Raw genomic sequence first — 24,716 nt, 5'->3', positions numbered from 1 at the left:
AAAAAATCCAGAAACAAAAGGAATTCAGCACAGGAGAGTAAGAGGAACAAAGAAAACATCAGCATCACACACACACACACACAAACTACAAAATGACAGCAATAAATTCACAACTATCAATAATTACACTGAATGTAAATGGCCTAAATGCACCCATAAAGAGACAGAGAGTGACAGAATGGATTAAAAAAAAAAAAATAGGATCCATCAATATGCTGTCTATAACAGACATACCTTAGAAACAAAGACATACATTTATTAGAAATCAAAGGATGGAAAAAAATATATCAAGCAAATAGCTACCAAAAAAGAGCAGGAATGGCAATACTAATCTCAGAGAAAATAGACTTTAAAACAAAATCCACCATAAAAGACAAAGAAGGGCACTCTATGATAATTAAAGGGATGATCCATCATGAAGACATAACCATAATAAACATCTATGCACCCAATGACAGTATTCCAAAATACATAAAACAAACTCCAACAGCACTGAAAAGAGTAATTGACAGTTCTGCAATAATAGTAGGAGACTTCAACACACCACTCTTGGTAAAGGACAGGATATCTAGAAAGAAACTCAACAAAGATACAGAAGAGCTAAAAGGCGCAATTAGCCTACTTGACCTTATAGACATAAATAGAACACTCCACCCAACAGCTATAAGATACACATTCTTTTCCAATGCACATGGAACGTTCTCCAGAATAGACCACATCTTACTTAGGCCACAGAGCAACCCTCAGCAGAATCCAAAACATTGAGATAATACAAAGTATCTTCTCTGACGATGACACCATCAAGGTAGAAATTAACAACAGTAAGAGCAAGGAAAAAAATCAATTACATGGCAACTGAATAACACCCTGCTTAAAAACCACTGGGCAATAGAGGAAATTGGAGATGAAATAAAAAATTCCTAGAATCAAATAAGAATGAAAACACATCATACCAAAAACTTTGTGACACAGAAAAGGCAGTCCTCAGAGGTCAATTTATAGCAATAGATGCACACAACAAAAAAGAGGGGACAAAATCAAAGCATTAGCTACACAACTTGAACAAACAGAGAACAACAAAGGAAGCCCAAAGCCGCCAGAAGAAAGGAAATACTAAAGATCAGAGCAGAAATCAGTGAAATAGAGAATAGGAAAACAATAGAAAGAATCAACAAAACCAAAAGTTGGTTCTTTGAAAGGATCAACAAAATTGACAAACCACTGGCCAAATTCACAAAAAGAGAGGATGCAAATAACCCAAGTAAGAAATGAATTGAGGAACATTACAACAGACCCAACTGAGTATTATGAAAAACTATACTCCAACAAATTTGAAAACCTAGAAGAAATGGACAGATTTCTAGAAACACACTACCTACCCAAACTAATACAAAAATGATGTTGAAATTCCGAACAGACCCATAACTAGAGAAGAGGTTGAAAAGTAATTAAAAAAAACTCCCCACCCCCGCAAAAAAAGCCCTGGCCCAGCTGGGTTCACTGGAGAATTCTACCAAACATTCAGAGAACTTACACCAGTACTACTCAAACTATTTCAGAACAGAGAAAAGAATGGGATACTTCTGAATTCATTCTATGAAGCCAGCGTAATCCTACTATCAAAACCAGGCAAAGACAGCACAAAAAAAGAAAATTACAGACCAATATCTCTCATGAATATAGATTCAAAAATTCTCACCAATATCTAGCCAATAGAATTCAGCATCATATCGAAAAAAATCATACACTACAACCAAGTAGGATTCATACCAAGTATGCAAGGATGGTTCAACATTATAAAATCAATCAATGTAATCCCCACATAAATAAGAAGAAAAGAATCACATGATCATCTCAATCGACATAAAAAAGGCATTCAACAAAGTCTAACACCCATTCCTGATAAAAACTCTCAATAAAATAGGTATAGAAGGGAAATTTCTCAACATAATAAAGGGCATCTACACTAAACCAATGGCCAACATCATTCTCAATGGAAAGAGGATGAAAATATTCCCCCTGAGAACCGGAACAAGACAAGGATGCCATTTATCACCACTGCTATTTAACATTGTGCTGAAGTTCTAGCTAGAGCAACAGGGCAAGAAAAAAAAAAAAAAAAGGGCATCCAAATTAGTAATGAAGAAGTTAAAGTGCCCCTATTTATTGATGATATGATATTGTACATAGAAATGCAAACGACTCCACGAGAAAACTACTGGAACTAATAGAAAGATTCAGCAGATTAGCAGAATACAAGATAAACATGCAAAAATCAGTCGGATTCTTATACACCAATAAAGAGAGCAATGAAAAGGAAGTCAGGAAAACAATACCATTTATAACATCCCCTAAAAAATATAACACTTAGGAATAAATCTAACTAGGGATGTAAAAGACCCATACAAAGAAAACTACAAAACACTACTGCAAGAAACCAAAAGAGATCTGCATAAGTGGAAAAACATACCATGCTCATGTATAGGTAGACTTAGCATTGTGAAAATAACAATTCTACCCAAAGCAATTTACAAATACAACGCAATCCCAATCCAAATACCAACAGCATTCTTTAAAGAGATGGAAAAACTAATCATTAACTTTTTATGGAAAGGGAAGAAGCCCTGATATTGAAAAAGAAGAAAGTAGGAGGACTTGCACTACCTGACCTCAGAACCTATTCTATGGATATGGTAGTCAAAATAGCCTGGTAACTGGTACAGTGGCAGATACACTGACCAGTGGAACAGAATTGAGAACCCAGATGTAAATCCATCCAGCTATCGTCACCTGATCTTCAACAAGGTCCCAAAGTCCATCAAATGGGGAAAAGACAGTGTTTTTAACAAATGGTGCTGGCAAAACTGGATGTCCATCTGCAAAAAAAATGAAACAGGACCCATACCGCACATCACATACTAAAACTAATTCAAAATGGATCAAGGACCTGAATATAAAGCCAAAAATTATAAAGTTCATAGAAGAAAAAGTTGGATCAACACTAAACCCAGTGCCGTTGAGTCGATTCCGACTCATAGCGACCCTATAGGCCAGAGTAGAACTGCCCCATACAGTTTCCAAGGAGCGCCTGGTGGATTCGAACTGCCAACACTTTGATTGGCAGCCGTAGCACTTAACCACTATGGCACCAGGGTTTCTGGTTCAATGCTAGAGGCCCTAGTACATGGCATTAACAGGATACAAACCATAACCAGCAACACAGAAACTCCAGAAGATAAGCTAGATAACTGGGATTTTCTAAAAACAAACACTTATGCTCATCAAAAGACTTCACCAAAAGAGTAAAAAGAGAACCTACAGACTGGGAAAAAATTTTTGGCTATTACAAATCAGACAAAGGTCTAATCTCTAAAATCTACAAGAAAATCCAACATCTCTACAACGAAAAGACAAATAATCTGATGAAAAAATGGGCAAACAAAATGAACCGTTCACTAAAGAAGATATTAAAGCAGCCAACAGACACATGAGGAAATGTTCTCTATCAGTAGCCATTAGAAATACCATCTCACCCCAGCATTACTGGCATGAATCAAAACAGGAAATAACAAATGTTGGAGATGCTGTGGGGAGATCGGGAACTCTTACTCATGGCTGGTGGGAATGCAAAATGATACAACCGTTTTGGAAAGCGATATCGCGCTTCCTCAGAAAGCTAGAAATAGAAATACCATATGATCCAGCAATCCCACTCCTCGGAATATATCCTAGAGAAATATGCGCACCCATGTTCATTGCAACATTGTTCACAATAGCAGAAAGATGGAAACAACCTAGATGCCCATCAACAGATGAGCAGATAAACAAACTATGGTACATACACGCAATGTAGTATTATGCAATGATAAAGAACAATGATGTATCTATGAAGGATCTCACAACATGGTTTAATCTGGAGGGCATTATGCTGAGTGAAATAAGTCAATCACAAAAGGGCAAATATTGTATGATACCACTACTGTAAAATCTCATGGAAAGATTTACAAACAAAAACAATCTTTGATGGTTACTAGGGACGGGAGGGGCGGGGATGGAAAAATACTAAATAGACAATAGATAAGTTGTAACTTTGGTGAAGAGTAAGACAGTATAAAATACTGGGGGAGCCAACACAACTTGTACAAGGCAAGGTCATGGAAGCTCCATAGACACTTCCAAACTTCCTGAGGGACCCATGAGGGCTGTGGGGACCATGGTCTCGGGGAACATCTAGCTCAACTGGCATAACATAATCCATAAAGAAAATGTTCTACATTCTACTTTGGTGAGTAGCATCGGGGTCTTAAAAGCCTGTGAGCAGCCATCTAAGATACTCACTGGTCTCACCCCTTCAGGAGCAAGGAAGAATGAAGAAAACTAAACATACAACGAAAAGAGTAGTCCAAAGGACTAGTGGACCACATCTACCATGGCCTCTACCAGACTGAGGCCAGTACAACTAGATGGTGCCTGGCTGCCACCACTGACTGCTGTGACAGGGATCGCAATAGAGGGTCCTGGACAGAGCTGGAGAAAAATTTTAACTCATGAGAAAAGACCAGACTTAGTGGCCTGACAGAGACTGGAGAAACCCCCCGAGTGTGGCCCCTGGATACTCTTTTGGCTCAGTAATGAAGTTACTCCTGAGGGTCTACTTCAGCCAAGGACTGAACAGGCCCATAAAACAAAACGAGACTAAAGGGGCACAAGAGCCTAGGGGCAACGACTGGAAGGCAGGAGGGGACAGGAAAACTGGTAATGGGGCACCCAAGGTCCAGAAGGGAGAGTGTTGACATGTCGTGGGGTTGTTAACCAGTGTCATAAAATAATATGTGTACTAACTGTGTGATGAGAAACTAGTTTATTCTGTAAACCCTTGTCTAAAGTACAATAAAAAACAAGAGATAAGAACAGGTTTAGCAGTTAACACTATTTTGGAATAATAGTGCCATAATGATAATAATAGTATATTGTATTATATTCAATAGAATATAATCTATTATGATAACAGAATTTATGTAATTGCCATCATATACTGGGTACAACCCTGAGAGCTCAGAGCCCTTATGAGATCAATCAAACACAGCAAGCCTAACTCCAGTTTTAAAGGTATTGAAACCAGAAGGCATACGTGTGGTGGAAGGGGATAGGGTGGTTTACTCTGGGTAAAGACACTTAACATCTTTGAATCTTATCTTCATCTAGAAAATGATAAAATGCGAATCTCTGTGCCCTAATTTTTCCTGCAAATGTGTAACAAGAATCAGAGAGAGAGAGAGAAACATATGGTGGTTACCTGTAATTGTTTTCAGTGGTTACACTCAGGGAGTGGAATTGAGGGGGAAGCAGATGGAGGAAAGGGAGACTTTTATATTTCATTTTATGTGTTGCCAAACTATTTGTTTTCCTACCATGTATGTACATTTCTTTTACAAAAATATTAAAAAAATATATGTATGAAGGTGCTATGAAACAAATAGCATACACATTTAAAGTGACACAGTTAAGTGGTCTGGAATCTCTCTTTAAAACTATGATTTTAGTGAATAAAACGTTTAGCCTGATGAAGTTTGCTGAGGTGATATCCTGCATTTCCAGAATGACCTGTCTCCGTGCCTGGTCTAGAGTGGCAGATTTTGATGAGAAAAGAAATGCAGCCATGGCTGAGGGCTGTTTCCCTTGTCACCCTCACAGGTGCCTTACTAAGGATAGAATTCATGTTTGATTTCAGCAGACACTAAGCCCCTACTGGTGTGGGCTCAGCTCTGGGAGGGAATATAAGGCCAAACCCAGTCCAGTGGACACAGACATGAAGAGAGCCAGTGATAGCACAGGGCAAGGGGAACAGTGGTACAGGGAACCTGTTGATGGAGCCTTTGTGCAAAGGCTGGCAACTGACATGGGTGCTAAATGATGAGTGAAATTACACTGAAAGGGTAAAAAAGGGCATTCCAGGCAGAGAACACAGGACAAAATACAGGCAGGGAGGACTGAAAAACGTGGCTTAATGCAGGAACCATATGATCAGAACATAGATGACATTGTAAGGTTTTGTGATTTTTCTCCAGCAGCACTCAACACTGAGATGGTGGAGTTTAGATTAATTGCTGGCTGGGGATCTGCCAGGCACGTGTATTGGAAGGACTACAGGGAGCAGGGTAGGAGCCCTCTTCCACTGCTCCCAACTCCCCTGCAGCCTTGCAGGGAGTGCAGCACCACTGATTTCCAGTTCCTCATCTCAATGCTGCGAGCAGTCCTGTTCATGTCCCTCATCAGCAGCCCCCTCCTCTGAGGTTATTCAGACCCTCTACAAACACCTCAGCCTCCCTCTTTTTTAGATGACCTTGCTTCTTATTCTAGAGAAAATGGAGGCCAGTGCCTATGGATTCCATCAATTTATTATTATTTTTTGATCTAGACTTAAACTTAGTTCATTTACATCTGTCCTCACTTCCTCCCCACTGGGTCTGGGGGGGAAACAGTGGCTTCTTTTTTTTTTCCCCCAAACTAAACTCCTCCTTTTACCTTTAGGTGTATCTTCTCAGAGACCTGCTCCATCAATTATCCCCTCTCCTTTTGGCAACTTCAACCTCCCTTGGCTTGTCCTTTCCACCTGGAAATGTGTCTTCTCTTAAAAACTCTGCTGCAGGACCTTCTGACCGTCACCCTCTCCCATTTTCCTTTCTCAGCCAAGTACCTTGACTCCCCCATCTCACTTCTTCCTGTCCCTCAACCTGTGGCAACATGGCTTTCAGCCATCACAGCTGCCCTTATCAAGGTCATTGATGACCTCCCAGTTATCAAAGCAGTGGGCACTTTCCATCCTTAAGTTAGCCAACCTTTCTTTGGCATTTGTCACTGTCAGTGCCATCTCTTCTCATCACCTTGGCTATCTTACTGCCTCCCTGGCCAGGCCCTTTTAGGTCCCCGTTTTGATCTCCTTTTCCTCTGGCACCTATAACCTTAGTGTTGCCCACCACTGGGCCCATTTTCTGCTCTTTTCCTTTCTCACTCCGTACACTCTGCTGGCTGATGACTCAACCACAGCCATGGCTCCAAAGTCCAGCCACATGCACACGACCACCAGTAACAGAAATGCAGCTCAAGCTAAAATATGGAATTTATTTTAGAATACTGGGTTGCATTGCAATATCTAAGTAGTAGAATATGGCTGACCCTCAGGCATAACTAAAATCATGGGCTTCAGTAGGACAAGGACTGTGTCATTTATTTTCCTACCCCTTTTTTTTTCATCTAGCACAATACCGGACACATAGCAGGCACTTCACAGATATTTGTTGAAATGAATTGGACATGCTACCAACAGAATGATTTTTCTAATAGTCATATCTGATTCACAGGTCATTCTCTTGCTTGAGATGTTCCATGGAGTTTCTACTGCCCTTGGGTTAAAATTTAGATTTCTTAATGTAACCTTCAAGGCCCTTGTGTTGTGGCCGCTGCCTACCTTGGCTACTCCAGTCTTCCAATTTTCACCTCAGTGATGTGTTGTTAGCTACCATTGAGTCAGCCCCTGAGTCATGGAGACCCCATGCACAAATGGAATGAATGCTGATGCCCATGATAGGTTGCAGATCAGACTGTTGTGATCCATAGGCTTTTTTTCCCCCCACTTTTTAAAAAATTTATTGTGGTTTAAGTGAAAGTTTACATATCAAGTCAGTCTCTAATACAAAAACTTATACACAGCTTGCTGTATACTCCTAGCTGCTCTCCCCCTAATGAGACAGCATACTCCTGCTCTCCACCCTTTATTCCTCCTGTCCATTCAACCAGCTTCTGCCCCCCTCTGTCTTTTTCATCTCACCTCCAGACAGGAGCTGCCCACATAGTCTCATGTGTCTACTTGAGCCAAGAAACTCACTACTCACCAGTATCATTTTTCTGTCTTACAGTCCAGTCCAGTCTCTGTGTGAAGAGTTGGCTTTGGAAACGGTTCCAGTCTTGGGCTAACACAGGGTCTGGGGACCATGACCTCTAGGGTCCTTCTAGTATCAGTCAGACCACTAAGTCTGGTCTTTTTATGAGAATTTGAGGTCTGGGTCCCATTGTTCTGCTCCATCAGGGATTCTCTGTTGTGTTCCCTGTCAGGTCAGTCATTGGTGATAGTTTTTCTGGTCTCAGGCTGATGAGTGTCTGTTTTATGTGGCTCTTTCTGTCTTTTGTTCTCGTATTTACCTTGGATCTTTGGTGTTCTTCATTCTCCTTTGCTCCAGATGGATTGAGACCAATTGATGCATCTTAGATGGCCACTTGCTAGTGTTTAAGACCCCAGACGCCACTCACCAAAGTGGGACGCAGAACATTTTCGTAATACATTTTGTTATGCCAGTTGTCTTTGATGTCCCCTGAAACCATTGCCCCCAGACCCCAACCCTGCTACTAAGCATTCGATTGTGTTCAGGAAACTTCTTTGCTTTTGGTTTAGTCCAGTGTGCTGACCTGTCCTGTATTGTGTGCTGTCTTTCCCTTCACTTAAAATAGTTCTTGTCTACTATGTAATTAGCAAATATCCCTTTCCCTCCCCACCCTCGTAACCATCGAAGAATATTTTCTTCTGTGTTTAAACTTTTTTTTGAATTCTTATAATAGTGGTCTCATACAATATTTGTCCTTTTGCATCTGACTGATTTCACTCAGCATAATGCCTTCCAGATTCCTCCATGTTATGAGATGTTTCATGGATTCTTTGTTGTTCTTAATCATTGTGTAGTATTCCAGTATGTGAATATACCATAATTTATTTATCCTTTCAACCATTGATGGGCATCTTGGTTGCTTCCATCTTTTTGCTGTTGTAAGCAGTGCTGCAGTGAACATAGGTGTGCATGTATCTGTTCGTGTGAGGGCACTTATTTCTCTAGGATATATTCCAAGGAGTGGGATTGCTAGATCATATGGTAGTTCTAACTTTTTAAGGAAGTGCCAAAACGATTTCCAAAGTGGTTGTACCATTTTACATTCCTACCAGCAGTGTGTAAGTGTTCCAGTCTCTCCACAACCCCTCCAACATTATTATTTTGTGTTTTTTTTGGATTAATGCCAGCCTTTTTGGGATGAGAGGGTATCTCATTGTAGTTTTGATTTGCATTTCTCTAATGACTAATGATCGTGAGCATTTCCGCATGTGTCTGTTAGCTACCTGAATGTCTTCTTTAGTGAAGTTCCTGTTCATATTCTTTGCCCATTTTTTAATTGGGTTATTTGTCTTTTTGTTGTTGAGTTTTTGCAGTTATCATGTAGGTTTTAGAGATCAGATGCTGATCGGATTTGTCATAGCCAAAAACTTTCCCAGTCTGTAGGTAATCCTTTTACTTTGTTGGTGAAGTCTTTGGATGAGCGTAAGTGTTTGATTTTTAGGAGTTCCCAGTTATCTAGTTTCTCTTTTTGTGTTTGTGCATTATTAGTAATGTGTAGTATACTGTTTATGCCATGTATTAGGGCTTCTAGTGTTGTCCCTGTTTTTTCTTCTATGATCTTTACCTTTTTAGATTTTATATTTAGGTCTTTGATCCATTTTGATTTCATTTTTGTGCATGGTATGTGGTATGGGTCTGTTTCATTTTTTTGCAGATGGGTATCCAGTTATGCCAGCACCATTTGTTAAAGAGACTGTCTTTTCCCCATTTAACAGACTTCGGACTTTTGTCAAAAATCAGCTGCTTATGTGTGGGTGGATTTATGTCTGGATTCTCAATTGTGGCCCGTTAGTCTATGTATCTGTTGTTGTACCAGTACCAGGCTGTTTTGACTACTGTGGCAGTATAATAAGTTCTAAAATCAGGTAGTGTGAAGCCTCCCACTTTGTTCTTCTTTTTCCGTAAGCTTTACTTATCTGGGACCTCTTTCCCTTCCATATAAAGTTGCTGATTTGTTTCTTCATCTCATTAAAAAATGTCATTGGTATTTGGATCAAGGTTGCATTGTATCTATGAATCGCTTTGGATAGGATAGAGATTTTTTACAATATTGAGTCTTCCTATCAATGAGCAAGGTATGCTTTTCCACTTACTTAGGTCTCCTTTGGTTTCTTGCAATAGCGTCTTGTAGTTTTCTTTGTATAGGTCTTTTACATCTCTGGTTAGATTTATTCTTAAGTATTTTATCTTAGGAAACCCTGGTGGCATAATGGTTAAGTGCTATGGCTGCTAATCAAAAGTCGGCAGTTTGAATCTGCAGGTGCTTCTTGAAAACTCTATGGGGCAGTTCTACTCTGTCTTATAGGGTTGCTATGAGTCGGAATCGACTTGACGGCAGTGGGTTTGATTTGGTTTTTTTGTTTATTTTATCTTCTTAGGGGCTATTGTAAATGGTATTGAGTTGGTGATTTCCTTTTTGAAGTTCTCGTTGGTGTAGAGGAATCCAACTGATTTTCGTATGTTTATTTTGTATCCTGATACTCTGCTGAACTCTTCTATTAGTTTCAGTAGTTTTCTTGAGGATTCTTTAGGGTTTTCTGTGTATAAGATCATGCTATCTGCAAATAGAGATACTTTTACTTCTTCCTTACCAGTTTGGATGCCCTTTCTTTCTTCATTTAGCCTAATTACTCTGGCCAGGACCTCCAGTACAATGTTGAATAAGAATGATGATAAAGAGCATCCTTGTCTAGTTCCTGTTCTCCAGGGGAATGCTTTCAGACTCTCTCCATTTAAGGTGATGTCGGCTGTTGGGTTTGTATAAATGCCCTTTATTGTGTTGAGGAATTTTCCTTCTATTCCTATTTTGCTGAGAGTTTCTATCATGAATGGGTGTTGGACTTTGTCAAATGACTTTTCTACATCAATTGATAAGATCATGTGGTTTTTGTCTTTTGTTTTATTTATATGATGGATTACATTGATTGTTTTTCTAATGTTGAACCATCCCTGCATACTTGGTATGAATCCCACTTGGTCATTGTCTTAGTTTCCTAGTGTTGGTATAACAGAAATACCACAAGTTAATGGCTTTAACGAAGACAAATTTATTTCTTCACAGTAAAGTAGGCTAAAAGTCCAAATTCGAGGTGTCATTTCCAGGGGAAGGCTAACTCTCTCTGTTGACCTTCTCATCAGTCTTTCCCCAGACTAGGAGCTTCTCTGCTCAGGGACCCCAAGTCCAAAGGATGCACTCTGCTCCTGGCACTGATTTCTTTGTGGTATGAGGTCCCCTGTCTCTCTGCTTGCTTCTATCTTTTGTATCTCAAGAGATTGCCTCAAGACACAATCTAATCCTGTAGGTTGAGTCCTGCCTCACTAACACAACTGTCACCTATCCTCCCTCATTAACATCATAGAAGCAGGATTTACAACATATAGGAATATCACACAACACCGGGAATCATGACCCAGCCCAATTGATACACACATTTTTGGGGGAACATAATTCAATCTATGACAGTCACGGTGAATTATTTTTTGATATGTTGTTGAATTCTATTGGGTAGAATTTTGTTGAGGATTTTTGTGTCTAAGTTTATGAGGGATATAGGCCTGTAATTTTTTTTTTTTTTTTTTTTTTGTGGTATCTTTACCTGGTTTTGGTATCAGGGTTATGCTGGCTTCATAGAATGAGTTTGCGAATATTCCATCTTTTTCTATGGTCTGAAATACCTCAAGGAGTAGTGGCGTTAACTCTTCTCTGAAAGTTTGGTAGAATTCTCCAGTGAAGCCATTAGGGCAAGGGCTTGTTTTTGCTGGGAGTTTTTTAATTCCTTTTTCAATCTCTTTTTTCATTATGGGTTTATTTAGTTGTTCTATTTGTGTTAGTTTAGGTAGTAGTGTGTTTCTAGAAATTTGTCCATTTCTTCTAGGTTTTCAAATTTGTTGGAGTACAATTTTTCATAGTAATCTGATATGATTCTTTTAATTTCAGGTGGGTCTGTGGTGATATCACCCATCTCTTTTCTTATTTGGGTTATTTGCTTCCTCTCCTGTTTTTTTTTTTTTTTTTTTTTTTTGCCAGTTTGGCCAGTGGTTTATCGATTTTGTTAATCTTTTCAAGGAACCAGCTCTTGGTCTTTTTAACTCTTTCAATTGTTTTTCTGTTCTATATGTCATTTAATTCTCCTCTAATTTTTATTATTTGCTTACTTCTGGTGCCTGAGGATTTCTTTTGTTGCTCTCTTTCTATTTGTTCAAGTTGTAGGGATAATTCTTTGATTTGGCCCTTTCTTCTTTTTGGATGTGTTCATTTATTGCTTTAAATTGATCTCTGAAGGCTGCTAGGAAGTGTTTTCATTCTCATTGGATTCTATGAATTTCTTTATTCTGTCCTTAATCTCTTGTATAACCCATTTTTGAGCAAGGAATTGTTTAGTTTCCATGTGTTTGATTTCTTTTCTCTGCTTTTTCTGTTATTGATTCCTAGTTTTATGGCCTTATGGTTGGAGAAGATGCTTTATAATATTTCAATGTTTTGGATTCTGTTAAGGATTGCTTTATGACCTAATATGTGGTCTATTCCAGAGAATATTGCATGTGCACTAGAAAAGAAAGTGTACTTGGCTGCCGTTGGGTGGAGTGTTCTGTAAATGTCTATGAGGTCAGCTTGGTTGATTGTGGCATTTAGATCTTCCGAGTCTTTATTGAGCTTCTTTCTGGATGTTCTGTCCTTCACCAAAAGTGGCGTGTTGAAGTCTCCTACTATTACTGTGGAACTGTCTATCTCACTTTTCAATGCTGTTAGAGTTTGTTTTATGTATCTTGAAGCCCTGTTATTAGGTGTGTAAATATTTAATATGGTTATATCCTCCTGGTGTATTGTCCCTTTAGTCATTATATAGTGTCCTTCCTTATCGTTTGTGGTGGATTTAAGTTTAAATTCTATTTTGTCTGAGATTAATATTGTCACTCCTGCTCTCTTTTGATTGTTGTTTGCTTGATAAATCTTTTCCATCCTTTGAGTTTTAGGTTGTGTCTTTAAGTCTGTCTATCTAAGGTGTGTCTCTTGTAGGCAGCATATAGACGGATTGTGTTTTTTTAATCCATTCTGCCATTCTCAGTCTCTTTGCTGGTGCATTTAGTCCATTTACATTCATTGTAATTATGGATAGGTATGAGTTTAGTGCTGTCATTTTTAAGTCTTTTTCTGTGTGTTGTTGACAGTTCCTTTTTTCTACTTAAATTTTTGTGCTGAGTAGTTTTTCTTTATATATTATCTTTTTCTCTTTTTCTTTGTTGTTGATTTTGTTTTTGCTGAGTCTTTATGTTTTTCTTGTATTTTATTTTGATGTGTAGGTTTGTTAGTCTCCTTTGTGGTTACCTTATTATTTGCTGCTATTTTTCTAAGTTTAAACCAAACTTTCATTTCTTTTTAACGCCTTGACTTCTCCATAGGAAAGATCTATGACTACATTTTTTAGTCCCTCTTTATTGATTTAATGTCATCTTTTACATAAAGACATCGCTGTTTCCCTGTTTTGAGCATTTTTTTTAATCTTGATTTATTTTTGTGATTGCCCTGTCTGGGTTGATATCTGGTTGCTCTGTTCTGTGTTTTGGCCTTGGGTTGTCATCTGATGTTATTGATTTTCTAAGCAGAGGACTCCCTTTAATATTTCTAATAGTTTTGGTTTGGTTTTTGCAAATTTCCTGAACTTCTGTTTATCTGGAAATGTCCTAACCTTACCTTCATATGGAGAGACAGTTTTGCTGAATATATGATTCTTGGCTGGCAGTTTTTTTCTGTCAAGGCTTTATATATGTCATCCCATTGCCTTCTTGCCTGCATGGTTTCTGCTGAGTAGTCTGAGCTTATTTTTATTTGCTCTCCTTTGTAGGTGAATTTCATTCATCCCTAACCGCTCTTAAAATTCTCTCTTTATCTTTGGTTTTTGGCAAGTTTGATTATAATATGTCTTGATGACTTTCTTTTGAGGTCTACCTTATGTGGAGTTCGATGAGCATCTTGGATAGATAGCTTCTCATCTTTCACGATATCAGGGAAGTTTTCTGCCAACAAATCTTCAGCAATTCTCTCTGTATTTTCTGTTATCCCTCCCTGTTCTGGTACTCCAATCATTCGTAGGTTATTTCTCTTGACAGAGTCCCACATGATTCTTAGGGTTTCTTCATTTTTAAAAAATTCTTTTATCTGATTTTTCCTCGAATATATTGGTTCCAACTGTTTTATCTTCAATTTCACTAATTCTGCCTTCCATTTCCTCACTTCTGCTCCCCTGACTTTGTACTAAGTTGTCTAATTCTGAATTTCTGATGCTGTCTGTCTATGAATTCTTACAGCTTATTAAATTTTTCTCTATGCTCTTGCATAACCTTCTTGATTTCCTTGTCTGCTTCATCTGTGTGTTCCTTGGATTGTTTTGCGTTTTGTCTCATCTCCTTCCTTCTCTTGAATACTCCTGTATATTAATCTTTTGTATTCTACCTCTGGTAATTCCAGGAAAATATCTTCATCGGGAAGATTCCTTGATTCTTTGTTTTGGGAGCTTGTTGAATTAGCCACGGCCTACTTCTTTATGTGATTTGATATTGACTGCTGTCTCTGAGCCATCTATTATTGTATTAATTTATTTTATATTTGCTTAGTGTCCTAGCTTCTTGATTGGTTTTGTTTTGATATACTCAAATAGGCTACTCAAGTGAACTACCTTTTTTATTGGTGCCTTTGAAGCTCTAATGTCTTATCACCAGATGGCTAGAGCTGGTACCAGGTATATGAGCTTAGGAGTCTATTAATTTTTCTTGTATGAGTTCAACTCAGGTGTCCAGGTAGTTGGTCACTAAGTGTGTGGTGCAGGCTCTCACCTACAGTCTTAGAAAAGCAGGGGTGATTGGTGTAGGCACAGGTATCTTGTTGCGGCAGGGTTTCACACTCTGAGCAAGGCAGGGACCTGTCAACCATCCCTCAAGTGTCTATGAGAAAAGCACGTCCCTGTTCCCTAGAGTGCACGAGTGGGCGGGCTCTGCAGCTGGACCGTGGGTACCCAGTGCTTTTGGCTGTAAGGACTGGGAGGCACCACTTATCCTTGGACCCCTATTGAAGGTGGCTAGGTGCCGTGGGTGGAGCCGCCAGTCCTCAGGCCCCTAACGTGGGTATGTGAGGACCCTGTGTAATAGGCAGAGTGGTGCCAAATGACAAAAACCTGCCTCTCCACTCCAAAGCTGAAACAGTTGAAGTCAGACCTCAGGCACATACACTGTTGCACTGTGCTAACAAGGGCCTAAAGCTGCTGAAGTGGGCTCACACAGGCCCATGCAAGGGTGAAAGGCATTCAAAGTCTGTGGACTGCTTGTGCCTGGACAGGAGCCACTTCTGTCCTGAATTCCCAGGTTAGGGGAGCTGGCAGATTTTTTTTTTCCCTTTAGTTCATTTGTTCCTTATCCAAGACCAGGAGAATGGCTCAGGGTGTGCAGCAGGATCTCAGGCCCAGGGAAATCCACTGCCACTTAAGCCAGCTTGGGGGGCTGGGGCAGAGGGAGGAGGGTTCAGATGAATGGGAGAGAGTTCTTTTGAAAGGTGTGCTTTTTGATCTGCATGGTAAATTAGATGCAAGCCCTTATCCGTTGCCAAGAACGCTGCTCTTCGCTGATTCCTGAGGTATAAGTAGACTCTGCACCGTTCACTCGCTGGGTGAGGAAACCACGTCCTGAATGCTACCCCCAGCCCTGTTGCAGTCATGTCAGGGGATTGGGGCTGAGGGGTGCCAGTTCCTGCCGAGTCAGGTCTGGCAACTCCTCGCTGCTTCTCAACTGTCTCTACCTCCCCCATCACTCACTCCAATTTCTTAACTTTGCCTTTGAAGTTCAGGGCTCCTAGCTTGTCATATATATAATTCGTTCACTTGTTTTTACGTGTCTTTGTTGTAAGAGGGACCACCAGAAGTGACTGACTATACCACCATCTCAGCCCTGCCTGGTCCATAGGGTTTTTATTGTTTTTATGGGTCTTTCTTGTAAATTTTTTTTTTTCTTATAAGAGGGACCGCCAGAAGTATCTGACTACACCACCGTCTTGGCCCTGCCTGATCCATAGTGTTTTTATTTGCTGATTTTCAGAAGTAGACTACCAGGCCTTTCTTCCTAGTCCATCTTAGCCTGGAAGCTCCACTGAAACTTGGTCTGCATCATAGCAACTCACAGTTGCCACTGATAGATGGCTGCAGATGAGGTGCATTGGCTAGGAATTGAACCCAGGTTTCCACGTGGAAGGTGAAAATTCTACCACTGAACCACCAGTGCTCCCCAGTGATATGTACTCCCCTGGAATAGTGTGTGCTTGAAGTGTGATGGATCGCCTTTATGTGGCCTTTCTTGCCATGGTCTTGTAACTCCCACCCAGGTGATTGGGTGGGACTGTGCAAATACAGCTGTTATGGCCTACTGGGGAGACTGGTCAGTTTTGCCTTAAAATAAAGCAAATTCCAGAGTAGGTAGAGGATCCCACCCCTACCAAGGAAGAACAGCCAGGAGTGGAGAGCACATCCTTCGGACTCAGTATCCCTGTGCTGAGGAGCTCCTGGAACCAGGAGACTGAGAGAGCGAGCAAGCTGTAGTCCTGAAGAGAAGTGGTGGCAGGAGAGACCGGCAGGAGACTGAGCAGTGGGCTTCCTGGCCTGTGAAGTGAGAAAGCTAAGTGCCTGAGGTGTCTCTGGAGATTTAGCGGCAGGGGCTAAAAAAGCTTTGTAACACTTGCCTGAGCGGGTCAGAGGCCTAGGGCCAGAGAGGTGTGCCTGTAAGCACAGCTGAAAAGAGGCTGTCCTGATGGAAAAACTGTATCCTGAGTGTTCCTGAATGTGAACTGTAACCTCTTACTTCCCTAATAAACCCCAACATTGTGAGCATTGTCTTTGAGTTCTGTATGGCCATTACAATGAATTATCAAACCCAGCTCAGGAGTAGAGGGTACTGTGGGAGGGATAGTTGGTGTAAAAATGGGTAAAGTTGGCAGACAGAGGAGGCAAGCCTGACCCTCACTTCATGGGAGTCAGCCTTGGGCTGTTGATCTTGATTCTCCTTCTCCCTTGTTTAGTTACAGGAAGTCAGACACCACCCCCACACCATTTTATAGCACTCTCTCATACTTCTGTGCCACATTTGGACATGCCCTTTTGCTGTTACTCCTTCTCACAGTCTGGAGTGCTGTCTTCTCTCCACCACACACACACCCCACACCATACCCTGGCTCCCTACCAGGAATGAATTACCCAATAAGCAAGGAACGCACAGGCTTACATGTGCTTATTTACTAACCTTTAGTGCACTATTTCACCCACTTTTTGCCACATCTTTAAAACCCATGTGAAATTGTGCACTACAGATTAGTTAGTAAACACAATTAAGCCTGTGTAGTACCTTGCTTGCTACAAGCCTGGGCATATCTTGCTTACTGGTTAATCTGGCCCTGCTCTCACCCCCGCACCACCTGGCAAATGCTTTTCATCCTTAGAAGTCTTGGTTAACACCCTGCCTCCTCTGTGAACCCTTCCCTGATGTTCTCTCCTAGCCTGCTTGGTCTAATTCCATCTCAGCAGCCATTTCACTGGACACCAAGGGCTCCTGGATCTGAGATTACAGGACAGCTTAATGTGACTGGGGTAGCGAGACATCCTTTTTGGCTTCTGCTGATGATGGCATATAAGACAGAAGATTTGAAGTAAGAAGTATCCAAGTTAGGTTTACCGATTTGTATTTTGAGATGCTTGGATATAATACTAGAAATATTTCCTTGAATAAGGCTTGATTCCTATCCGATGCTTGGCATTTAGATAGCATTTTGGGGGCCACAAATGGTTTGTGCTTGACTACTAGCCTAAAGGTTGGTGGTTCAAATTCACCCAGTGGTGATGTGGAAGAAAGGCTTGGTGATCTGCTTGATAAAGATCACAGCCAAGAAAACTCTATGGAGCATTTCAACTCTGTAACACATGGGGTAGCCATCAGTCAAAACTGACTGAACAGCAACAGGTTTAGATGCACAAATAAACATTCCCAGGTAGTGTGACCCATCCTTCAAGCCAGCTCCAAGGCCTCCTCCTCCAGGAAGCCACCCCTGAAAGCCATCTCTCTGCCTTGGATCTCCCCAAGCACTTCCTCTGAACTCCCTCGTGGTGTGGTCCTGATGCACCTCATATTGTAGTTGCCTGAGTTTATGCCTTCTCTCCTCCACCAGACTGTGTGCTCCTTTTGTGGGAAGGGGGCAGGGACCAAGGTCTGAACATCATGGTGTCCCTGACAACAGGTGTTCACAAGCATAGGACCCTAGCTACTTCAGAATCCCCTAGAGATCTTCCTCAGGATACTTATTCCTGGGACCCTCTGCGCGGTTGAGTCTGACTGGGGCCTGGGAATCTATGTTTTAATCCAGAAAGGTGTATAAGCCTCTGGCCCATGGTGCTCAGCATACTGTCTTGCAGAGTAGGATTTCAGCAGCTGTTGAATGTCTCCCCATTTTACAAATGGGGTCACATTCAGAGAAGCACAGTGACTTTGCCTAAGGTCACCAGCCAATGAGAACTGAACCAGGAGAGGAATCTCCACACCCTACTCTGCATGTGCTGGTGGTTTAGGGACAGACCCTTAGTTTCTCCTGCCCCCAGTCCCTAGGTGCCCATTACAAATAGGAGGCAGAAGTCTTCTTATTATCTAAAGAAGCTGAGGCGCGGAGAGAGGGTAAAGTTAACTATAGTCGCCCAAGACAGGGATGTAGCTGACCAAGGACAGCTAAGGACTTGTGCCACAAGAATCAGACCAAGGCTGTGGTCACACGTAGGGGACAGGCTGTCAATATAGAATTGCCATACTGTTCAGTCAGCAGTTTACCAAACACACTCTAGTGCACTCTAGGGTGGGATATGTGGAGACACAAGAGAACTGGAGGGCCCACCTCTGGATAAGCTATAAACTCCATTCTGGGGACGGAGTAGGCCTACAGTGAACTGGAACCCTTCAACGTACAAGCAAGGCTCAACTAGGAGAGAAAGAAACAGGTGTCTAGAGCTGTGTGGGTGAGTCAGGGAAGGCTGGTGAGTGACTGAAATGAGGGTGCATGAGAGGCACCTGGAGGGAAGGGGCTCACTGTGGAATTCCCTCTCCACCTGTGCAGGTTCGTATGTTCCCAGCTGCCCAACCCTGTGCTGGAGAGCATCAGCGTCATCGACACACCGGGGATCCTCTCTGGGGAGAAGCAGAGGATCAGCCGAGGTAAGCAAGGCCCTGGTCCATGCTCAGATTGGGCTCCATGGTTTGTCCTGGTATGTTCACTCTCTGCTATAGCAGGAAAGAGGCAGCGAAGGCCATGCTGCCCCTTGAAGAGCTGGAATGTCTCATGTGCTGTGTGGAGCTATTTTACGTGGAGTGGTCCAAGGCAGGGCCCAGCGGATCAGTTCAATCTCATTGTAGCTCAGGAGACAGAAGCCCAGCTGGCCTCGGTTTCCTTATCTGTAAAATGGAGACATTAATATCGGCCTTCCTCACCTTGCTGAGTTTATTCATTGTCCAAGAGGCACTTATCACAGGCCAGACCCTGGCTTGCTTGTGAAGCCACTGTAGTCCTTGCTCTGGGGAGCAAATGTGTACGAAACACTTCAGTGCAATGCATGAGTGCTGTGGCAGAAGGCTGACACGTGCTGTGGATGGTCAGGATGGGGAACAGAGTATGTGAAAACTGTGCACCCCAGACAAATATGCGGTAATTGGTGATCAAGGGAGGTAACACGGCATGGTGGTTAGGAGACTAAACTCTAGAGCTGGACTGCCACTTGCTAACAGTGTGACCTTGGAGGGTTTCTTTACTTCAGTTTCTTCATCTGTAAAATGGGGAAAAAAATATCTACCTTAGTGTTATCTGAGAATTAAAAGAAATACTACATCTAAAAGCCTTCTGCCTGGCACATAGCAAGCACCCTGTAAGCATTAAGATTTATAGCTCATCAACATCATCATCATCGCCACTGGTTGTTTCTAGCTCTAAAATGCTGAGGCTGATGAATTAAAAAGCTAAAAACCTGCTCCTGGCTGCCTCAGTCTCTGCTGCCCAACATGCTGTGTAATCTGGGTGGCCCCTACTGCTTCTGTGCCATATCCCTGGCAAGAAAATCAGATGAAAAGAAACTGCACTCACCCCAGTGTTGGAGCTGTGATCTGGGGCTGGAGCCAAATCAGTACTTGGAAATCAGCCTCCAGGAAGGAAAAGCTTTTTTGACTGACAAGAGTTCTCTGAGAGGGGCCAGAACTCGTGCCGGAATCGACCTTTGGTGACTGACTGCTCCCTGGCATATGCCTCTGGCTCTCTGCTCCTTGGTGGCTTCAACTGGGGCAGACTCAGAGACCTGCCTGCAGCATGTCTGCCCAGGTTAGCATCTGCTCCTCCAGGCCGTATTGGGTGAGTCAATAGCCACAGTGGGGTGAAAACTTGTACTGCTGTGGCCGTGTACCAAGAAGGCCCAGGGCGGGGCAGGGCCTTGACCTGTCAGCACGCCACTAGTATCAGAACTGGGCTCCAGCACTCTGGCTTTCTTTCTTCCAGTGCTTCTGTCTGATGAGGGCAGACTTGGGGTGGCAGGACCAGGCTTGGATCTCTAAGCGGTACACCTTGGCTCTTTGGGGGAACATCCTTGGTGGGCAGTAGAGAGAAAAAACAGCACAGAAGGTCCTGCAGGTTAACAACCTGCTAACCCCAGTTTGTTCTTAAGAGAAGAGACAGCATGCTTTTCCAAGGGCCTCATTCTGGATTGGGTGGGAGGGAGGGGGAGGGTAGAAGGCTCTTTGCAGAGAGGCATGAAAATCCTGGGCAGCAGAGCCCTGCCCCTCCCCCAGCTCCTTTTTGTACCTCTCTATATAATTTTTTTTTTTTTTCTACAGCCTGGTACATAACAATTTAGGAGCCCTGGTGGCATAATGGTTAAAGCACTTGGCTGCTAACCAAAATGTCATTGGTTCAGACCCACCAGCTGCTCCGAGAGAGAGATGTGACAGTCTGCTTCCATAAAGACTTACAGCCTTGGAAACCCTATGGGGCAGTTCTATTCTCCTACAGGGTTGCTATGAGTCAGAATTCGACTTGATGGCAGTAGGTTTGGATGGGTACATAGGAAGTGAAACCTGGGAAATAGAGGGGAAAGGAAGCAACTGAGTCAGAAGGGAGTTTGAAAACTGTGTGAACAGTTCATGTCATTTGTGGTCTGCCTTTTTTTCTCTATGCCCTGGTAGAATGTCCCCTATGAAGGGAGCCTGGGGAGCCAGGCCCCCTGGCTCCCTGCAGAGGATGGTATAGTAATAAGGATAGATCGAGGGGGGAAGTATGGCCTCTGGGGTTCCTTACCTCCCTCCTTCCCACCTACATGCCCATTGTGGGCACCCTGGCTGGGGGGCAGGACCCTGTGGAGGGGCAGCTGGGCAGTTCTGTCTCATTTCCATTTGTTTCCCCAATTACTTGCTCTCTCCTAACCAGCCCCACAAGTGATCCATCTTGGCCTATTCTGAGTTTAGGCCTAAAAGGGATTTATTGTTTCACACGGGCAGCCCATGTCTCCTCAAACGAAAGCTCTTGAGAGCCTTAGGCTTCTCAAGCTGTACTACCTGAAGGGAGGGGGAGGTGGTGTGTGCACCTGCAAGGATAGTGCATCTTGACATCTGGCTCCAGGTGCTGGGGTTTCCAAGGGCCCTGGACTGGGAGTTCAGAGGCCTGGGCTTTAGAACCTGTGTGCTTTTTGACAGGTCACACTTTCTCTCTGATCCTCAATGTCTCCATGTGTAAATGTGGTAAGGATACCCATCACACAAACAATGATGGGAAAACAGCCCTCAGCTTTGTGTCTGGATCACAGTGAGTTCCCTTCTTCCCCCTTATCTACCAGCCATAGCCACCTATTATACAACCCCAGGAACACTATGTGAATGGCACACCTGTGCAGTTTTTCAATGCATAGCCTGTGTGGCCATATGTAGCAGTCCTGATCCCAGGGACTCCTGCCTTCCTCAGATCCTATCCCATTCCATTCTTTTCCTATTCCTCTGCCTTCTTTCCTGCCTTTGTCTTTGGACCTAAGTGACTGCCCTGTGCAAATTGGGTGCTTGGTTTTCTTACGTGCCTTCCTATCCCCACCCTGCCCCACCCCATGCTGACTAATCACCAGTTCCCTCCACCTCTGGGAGAAGTAATGGCCCATGACTAGCTATGCAAGCCAGTTTGTTCTCTGCCTTACTTAGCCCAGACCATAAATGCAGCTGCTGCTGGCAAAAGTATCCTGTGATAAAAACAAGAGCCCAGAGCTGGGCCCCAGCACTGCATTGCTAGCCTTGGGCAGTGCTCACCTCAGCACCCTGAGGAGACCAGGAAAGTTGGCGGAGGGCAATAGATTTCCTCCAGGAATCAGTGGGACCACAAACAAGAAAAGTTTTGAGTGGGCAGAGTACCTCCCATCCTTCCTCACAATGTGCCATAGAACCTGGTAGTTCTAATTTATATCTATACACACTTACACCTCACACACACATATGCACCACCATACATACACCTCTCCACACACACATATGTGCATATACACCCACATACACACACATACACCTCACACACACATATGCACCACCATACATACACCTCTCCACACACACATATGTGCATATACACCCACATACACACACATACACCTCACACAACCCCCAATACACACATATATACTCCCATATACACACACACATACACCCCCTACATACTTAAACATACACCCCCGCATACCATACACATACATACATGTCTTGCCTGTACTCCCCCCATACATATACCCACATATACTTGCACAGACATACACTGACATACACACATACGTACTTTATACAACCACACACATAGACACACATATAAACACATACACATACACACGCATGCATACCCAAACACTAGTGCTGCTGTAAAAGAAATACCACAAGTGGATGGCTTTAACAAAGAGAAATTTATTCTCTCACTAGAAATCTGAATTCTCAGTGCCAGCTCCAGGGGGAATGCTTTCTCTCTCTCTGTCGGTTCTGGGGGAAGGTCCTTTCATCAATTTTCCCCTAATCTAGGAGCTTCTCAACACAGGGACCCTGGATCCAAAGGACACATTCTCCTCCTGGTTCTGCATTCTTGGTGGTAGGAGGCTTCTTTCTTTTATATTTTAAAAGAGATTGACTGAAGATACAACCTAATCTTATAGATTGAGTCCTGCCTCATTAACATAACTGCCTCTAATCCTGCCTTATTAACATCATAGAGGTAGGATTTACAACATGTAGAAAAATAACATCAGATGACAAAATGGTGGACAGTCACACAATACTGGGAATCATGGCCTAGCCAAGTTGACGTATGTTTTGGGGGGATACAATTCAATCCCTAACAGATGGCTTTTAAAATGTCTTTAAGTCTTGAAAGAGATTTTTGGGGGTGGGATTTTATGTACCCACCACAACTAATGTGTGCTCAGTCCTCTGTGCTCCAACCTGAAACACACCATGAGCTAAGAAGAAAATGTGGACTGGGAGTTGAAAATTGGGGCCTGGCCTGAGTGTGCCGCCACCTAGTTTTGTGACTGTACCTCTCTGTGTCCCCACTCCCTCACCTGTAAGACAGGTGAACATAACAAGTTTTCCCTAATTACCTCATGGCATGTGGAGAATTGTGATGCCCCATTGAGAAAGTATGGCTAAAAATACAAAGACACAAGCTACCTGGTCATGTACCCTTGCACTGCTCAGACTGGAAGAAGCTGGTGAGTGATTAAGGAGTTGCCTTGCGTTTTGTATTTGCCTCATTGATTTCCTCCTGCCTGGCATTACTTAGAAATGTTTTTTTCCGGTCTTCTGGAGTCTGTCAGTGAGGAGGAGAGAGCCACAGATCCCTGCAGGCTGACATTGCTTAGAGCCGGCACATTTGTTATAAAGTAATTCCAGGAAGGGCAGCTTCTCTGTTTCAATTTCTGAGGGCTCAAATCTACCCACCACCCAGTAGTCCATATTTATGGACCTGTGTGCTACTGCAGTGCTCAGTAGCTCTTGTTATGGGTTTCAGTGATGTTCCTGGGACCAAGGGGAAAGAGGGCCTGTCATGGACATGCTGCCCCACCCCCACCCCCACAAACATCAGGACAGAGGTACTTTACTGAGTCTGAGGTCTCCCTCTGCTGTCGGATCTCATTGCCTGGCTTGGCTCTGTCACTGACCCTCTCATTCAGTCAGGCATTGTTATCCCCATTTTACAGCTGAGAAAATTGAGGTTCAGGCTCGCCTAAGGCCTCACAGCAAATAAATGGTAGACCTAATCCCATGCTCTTTTCCTTCAGGGGGCACAGTTGGTGCCTTTCAGAAGCTCCCGTTGAGAGGAGAGTTAGGATCCTCTTCAGTATGTATATAAGTCCAGGCCACTGAAACCACTGCATCTCCATCCTAGAGGTTACAGAGGCCCTGAATTTGCCAGGAGCAGGGAGTTTGAGCTTCAGGGGAGGCATTGGTTGATGATGATAGTCCTGATAGCCACCCGTCGGGAGAAGACTTCTGGCATTGCTGACTTTGTAATTTGATAGCAGTTTGTCAGAGCATGCAGTATTTGCACAAGTAGGAGGATGAATAGGAGGCTTCTGTGCTTATAAAGTCATCGAAAGGATTCCCAGAAGCCATCTACCTGTCAACAGGCACGAGACCTCACATAGGCATCCCCAAGGTGGTTAAGGCAGCAACCCCCAGTCATCTTTTCTAGCTGTGCCTTCAGGGGCTTCC

The 24,716-nt window shown here is 42.8% G+C and overlaps 1 protein-coding gene across 1 annotated transcript in view; it reads left to right on the top strand.

Moving 5' to 3' along the window:
- EHD3 (EH domain containing 3) overlaps positions 1 to 24,716 on the top strand; it is a 74,133-nt gene that overhangs the window by 17,416 nt on the left and 32,001 nt on the right. Inside the window, exon 3 of the mRNA XM_003416058.4 lies at positions 19,069 to 19,166. Coding sequence (XP_003416106.1) covers positions 19,069 to 19,166 — 98 coding nt within the window. The remainder of the gene's footprint in view (positions 1 to 19,068; positions 19,167 to 24,716) is intronic.

This window comes from Loxodonta africana, chromosome 26, assembly GCF_030014295.1.
Source record: "Loxodonta africana isolate mLoxAfr1 chromosome 26, mLoxAfr1.hap2, whole genome shotgun sequence".
NCBI classification, from domain to species: Eukaryota; Metazoa; Chordata; class Mammalia; order Proboscidea; family Elephantidae; genus Loxodonta; species Loxodonta africana.
The sequence above is the reverse complement of the archived record's forward strand: the minus strand, read 5'-3'. Positions and strand labels throughout refer to the sequence as shown.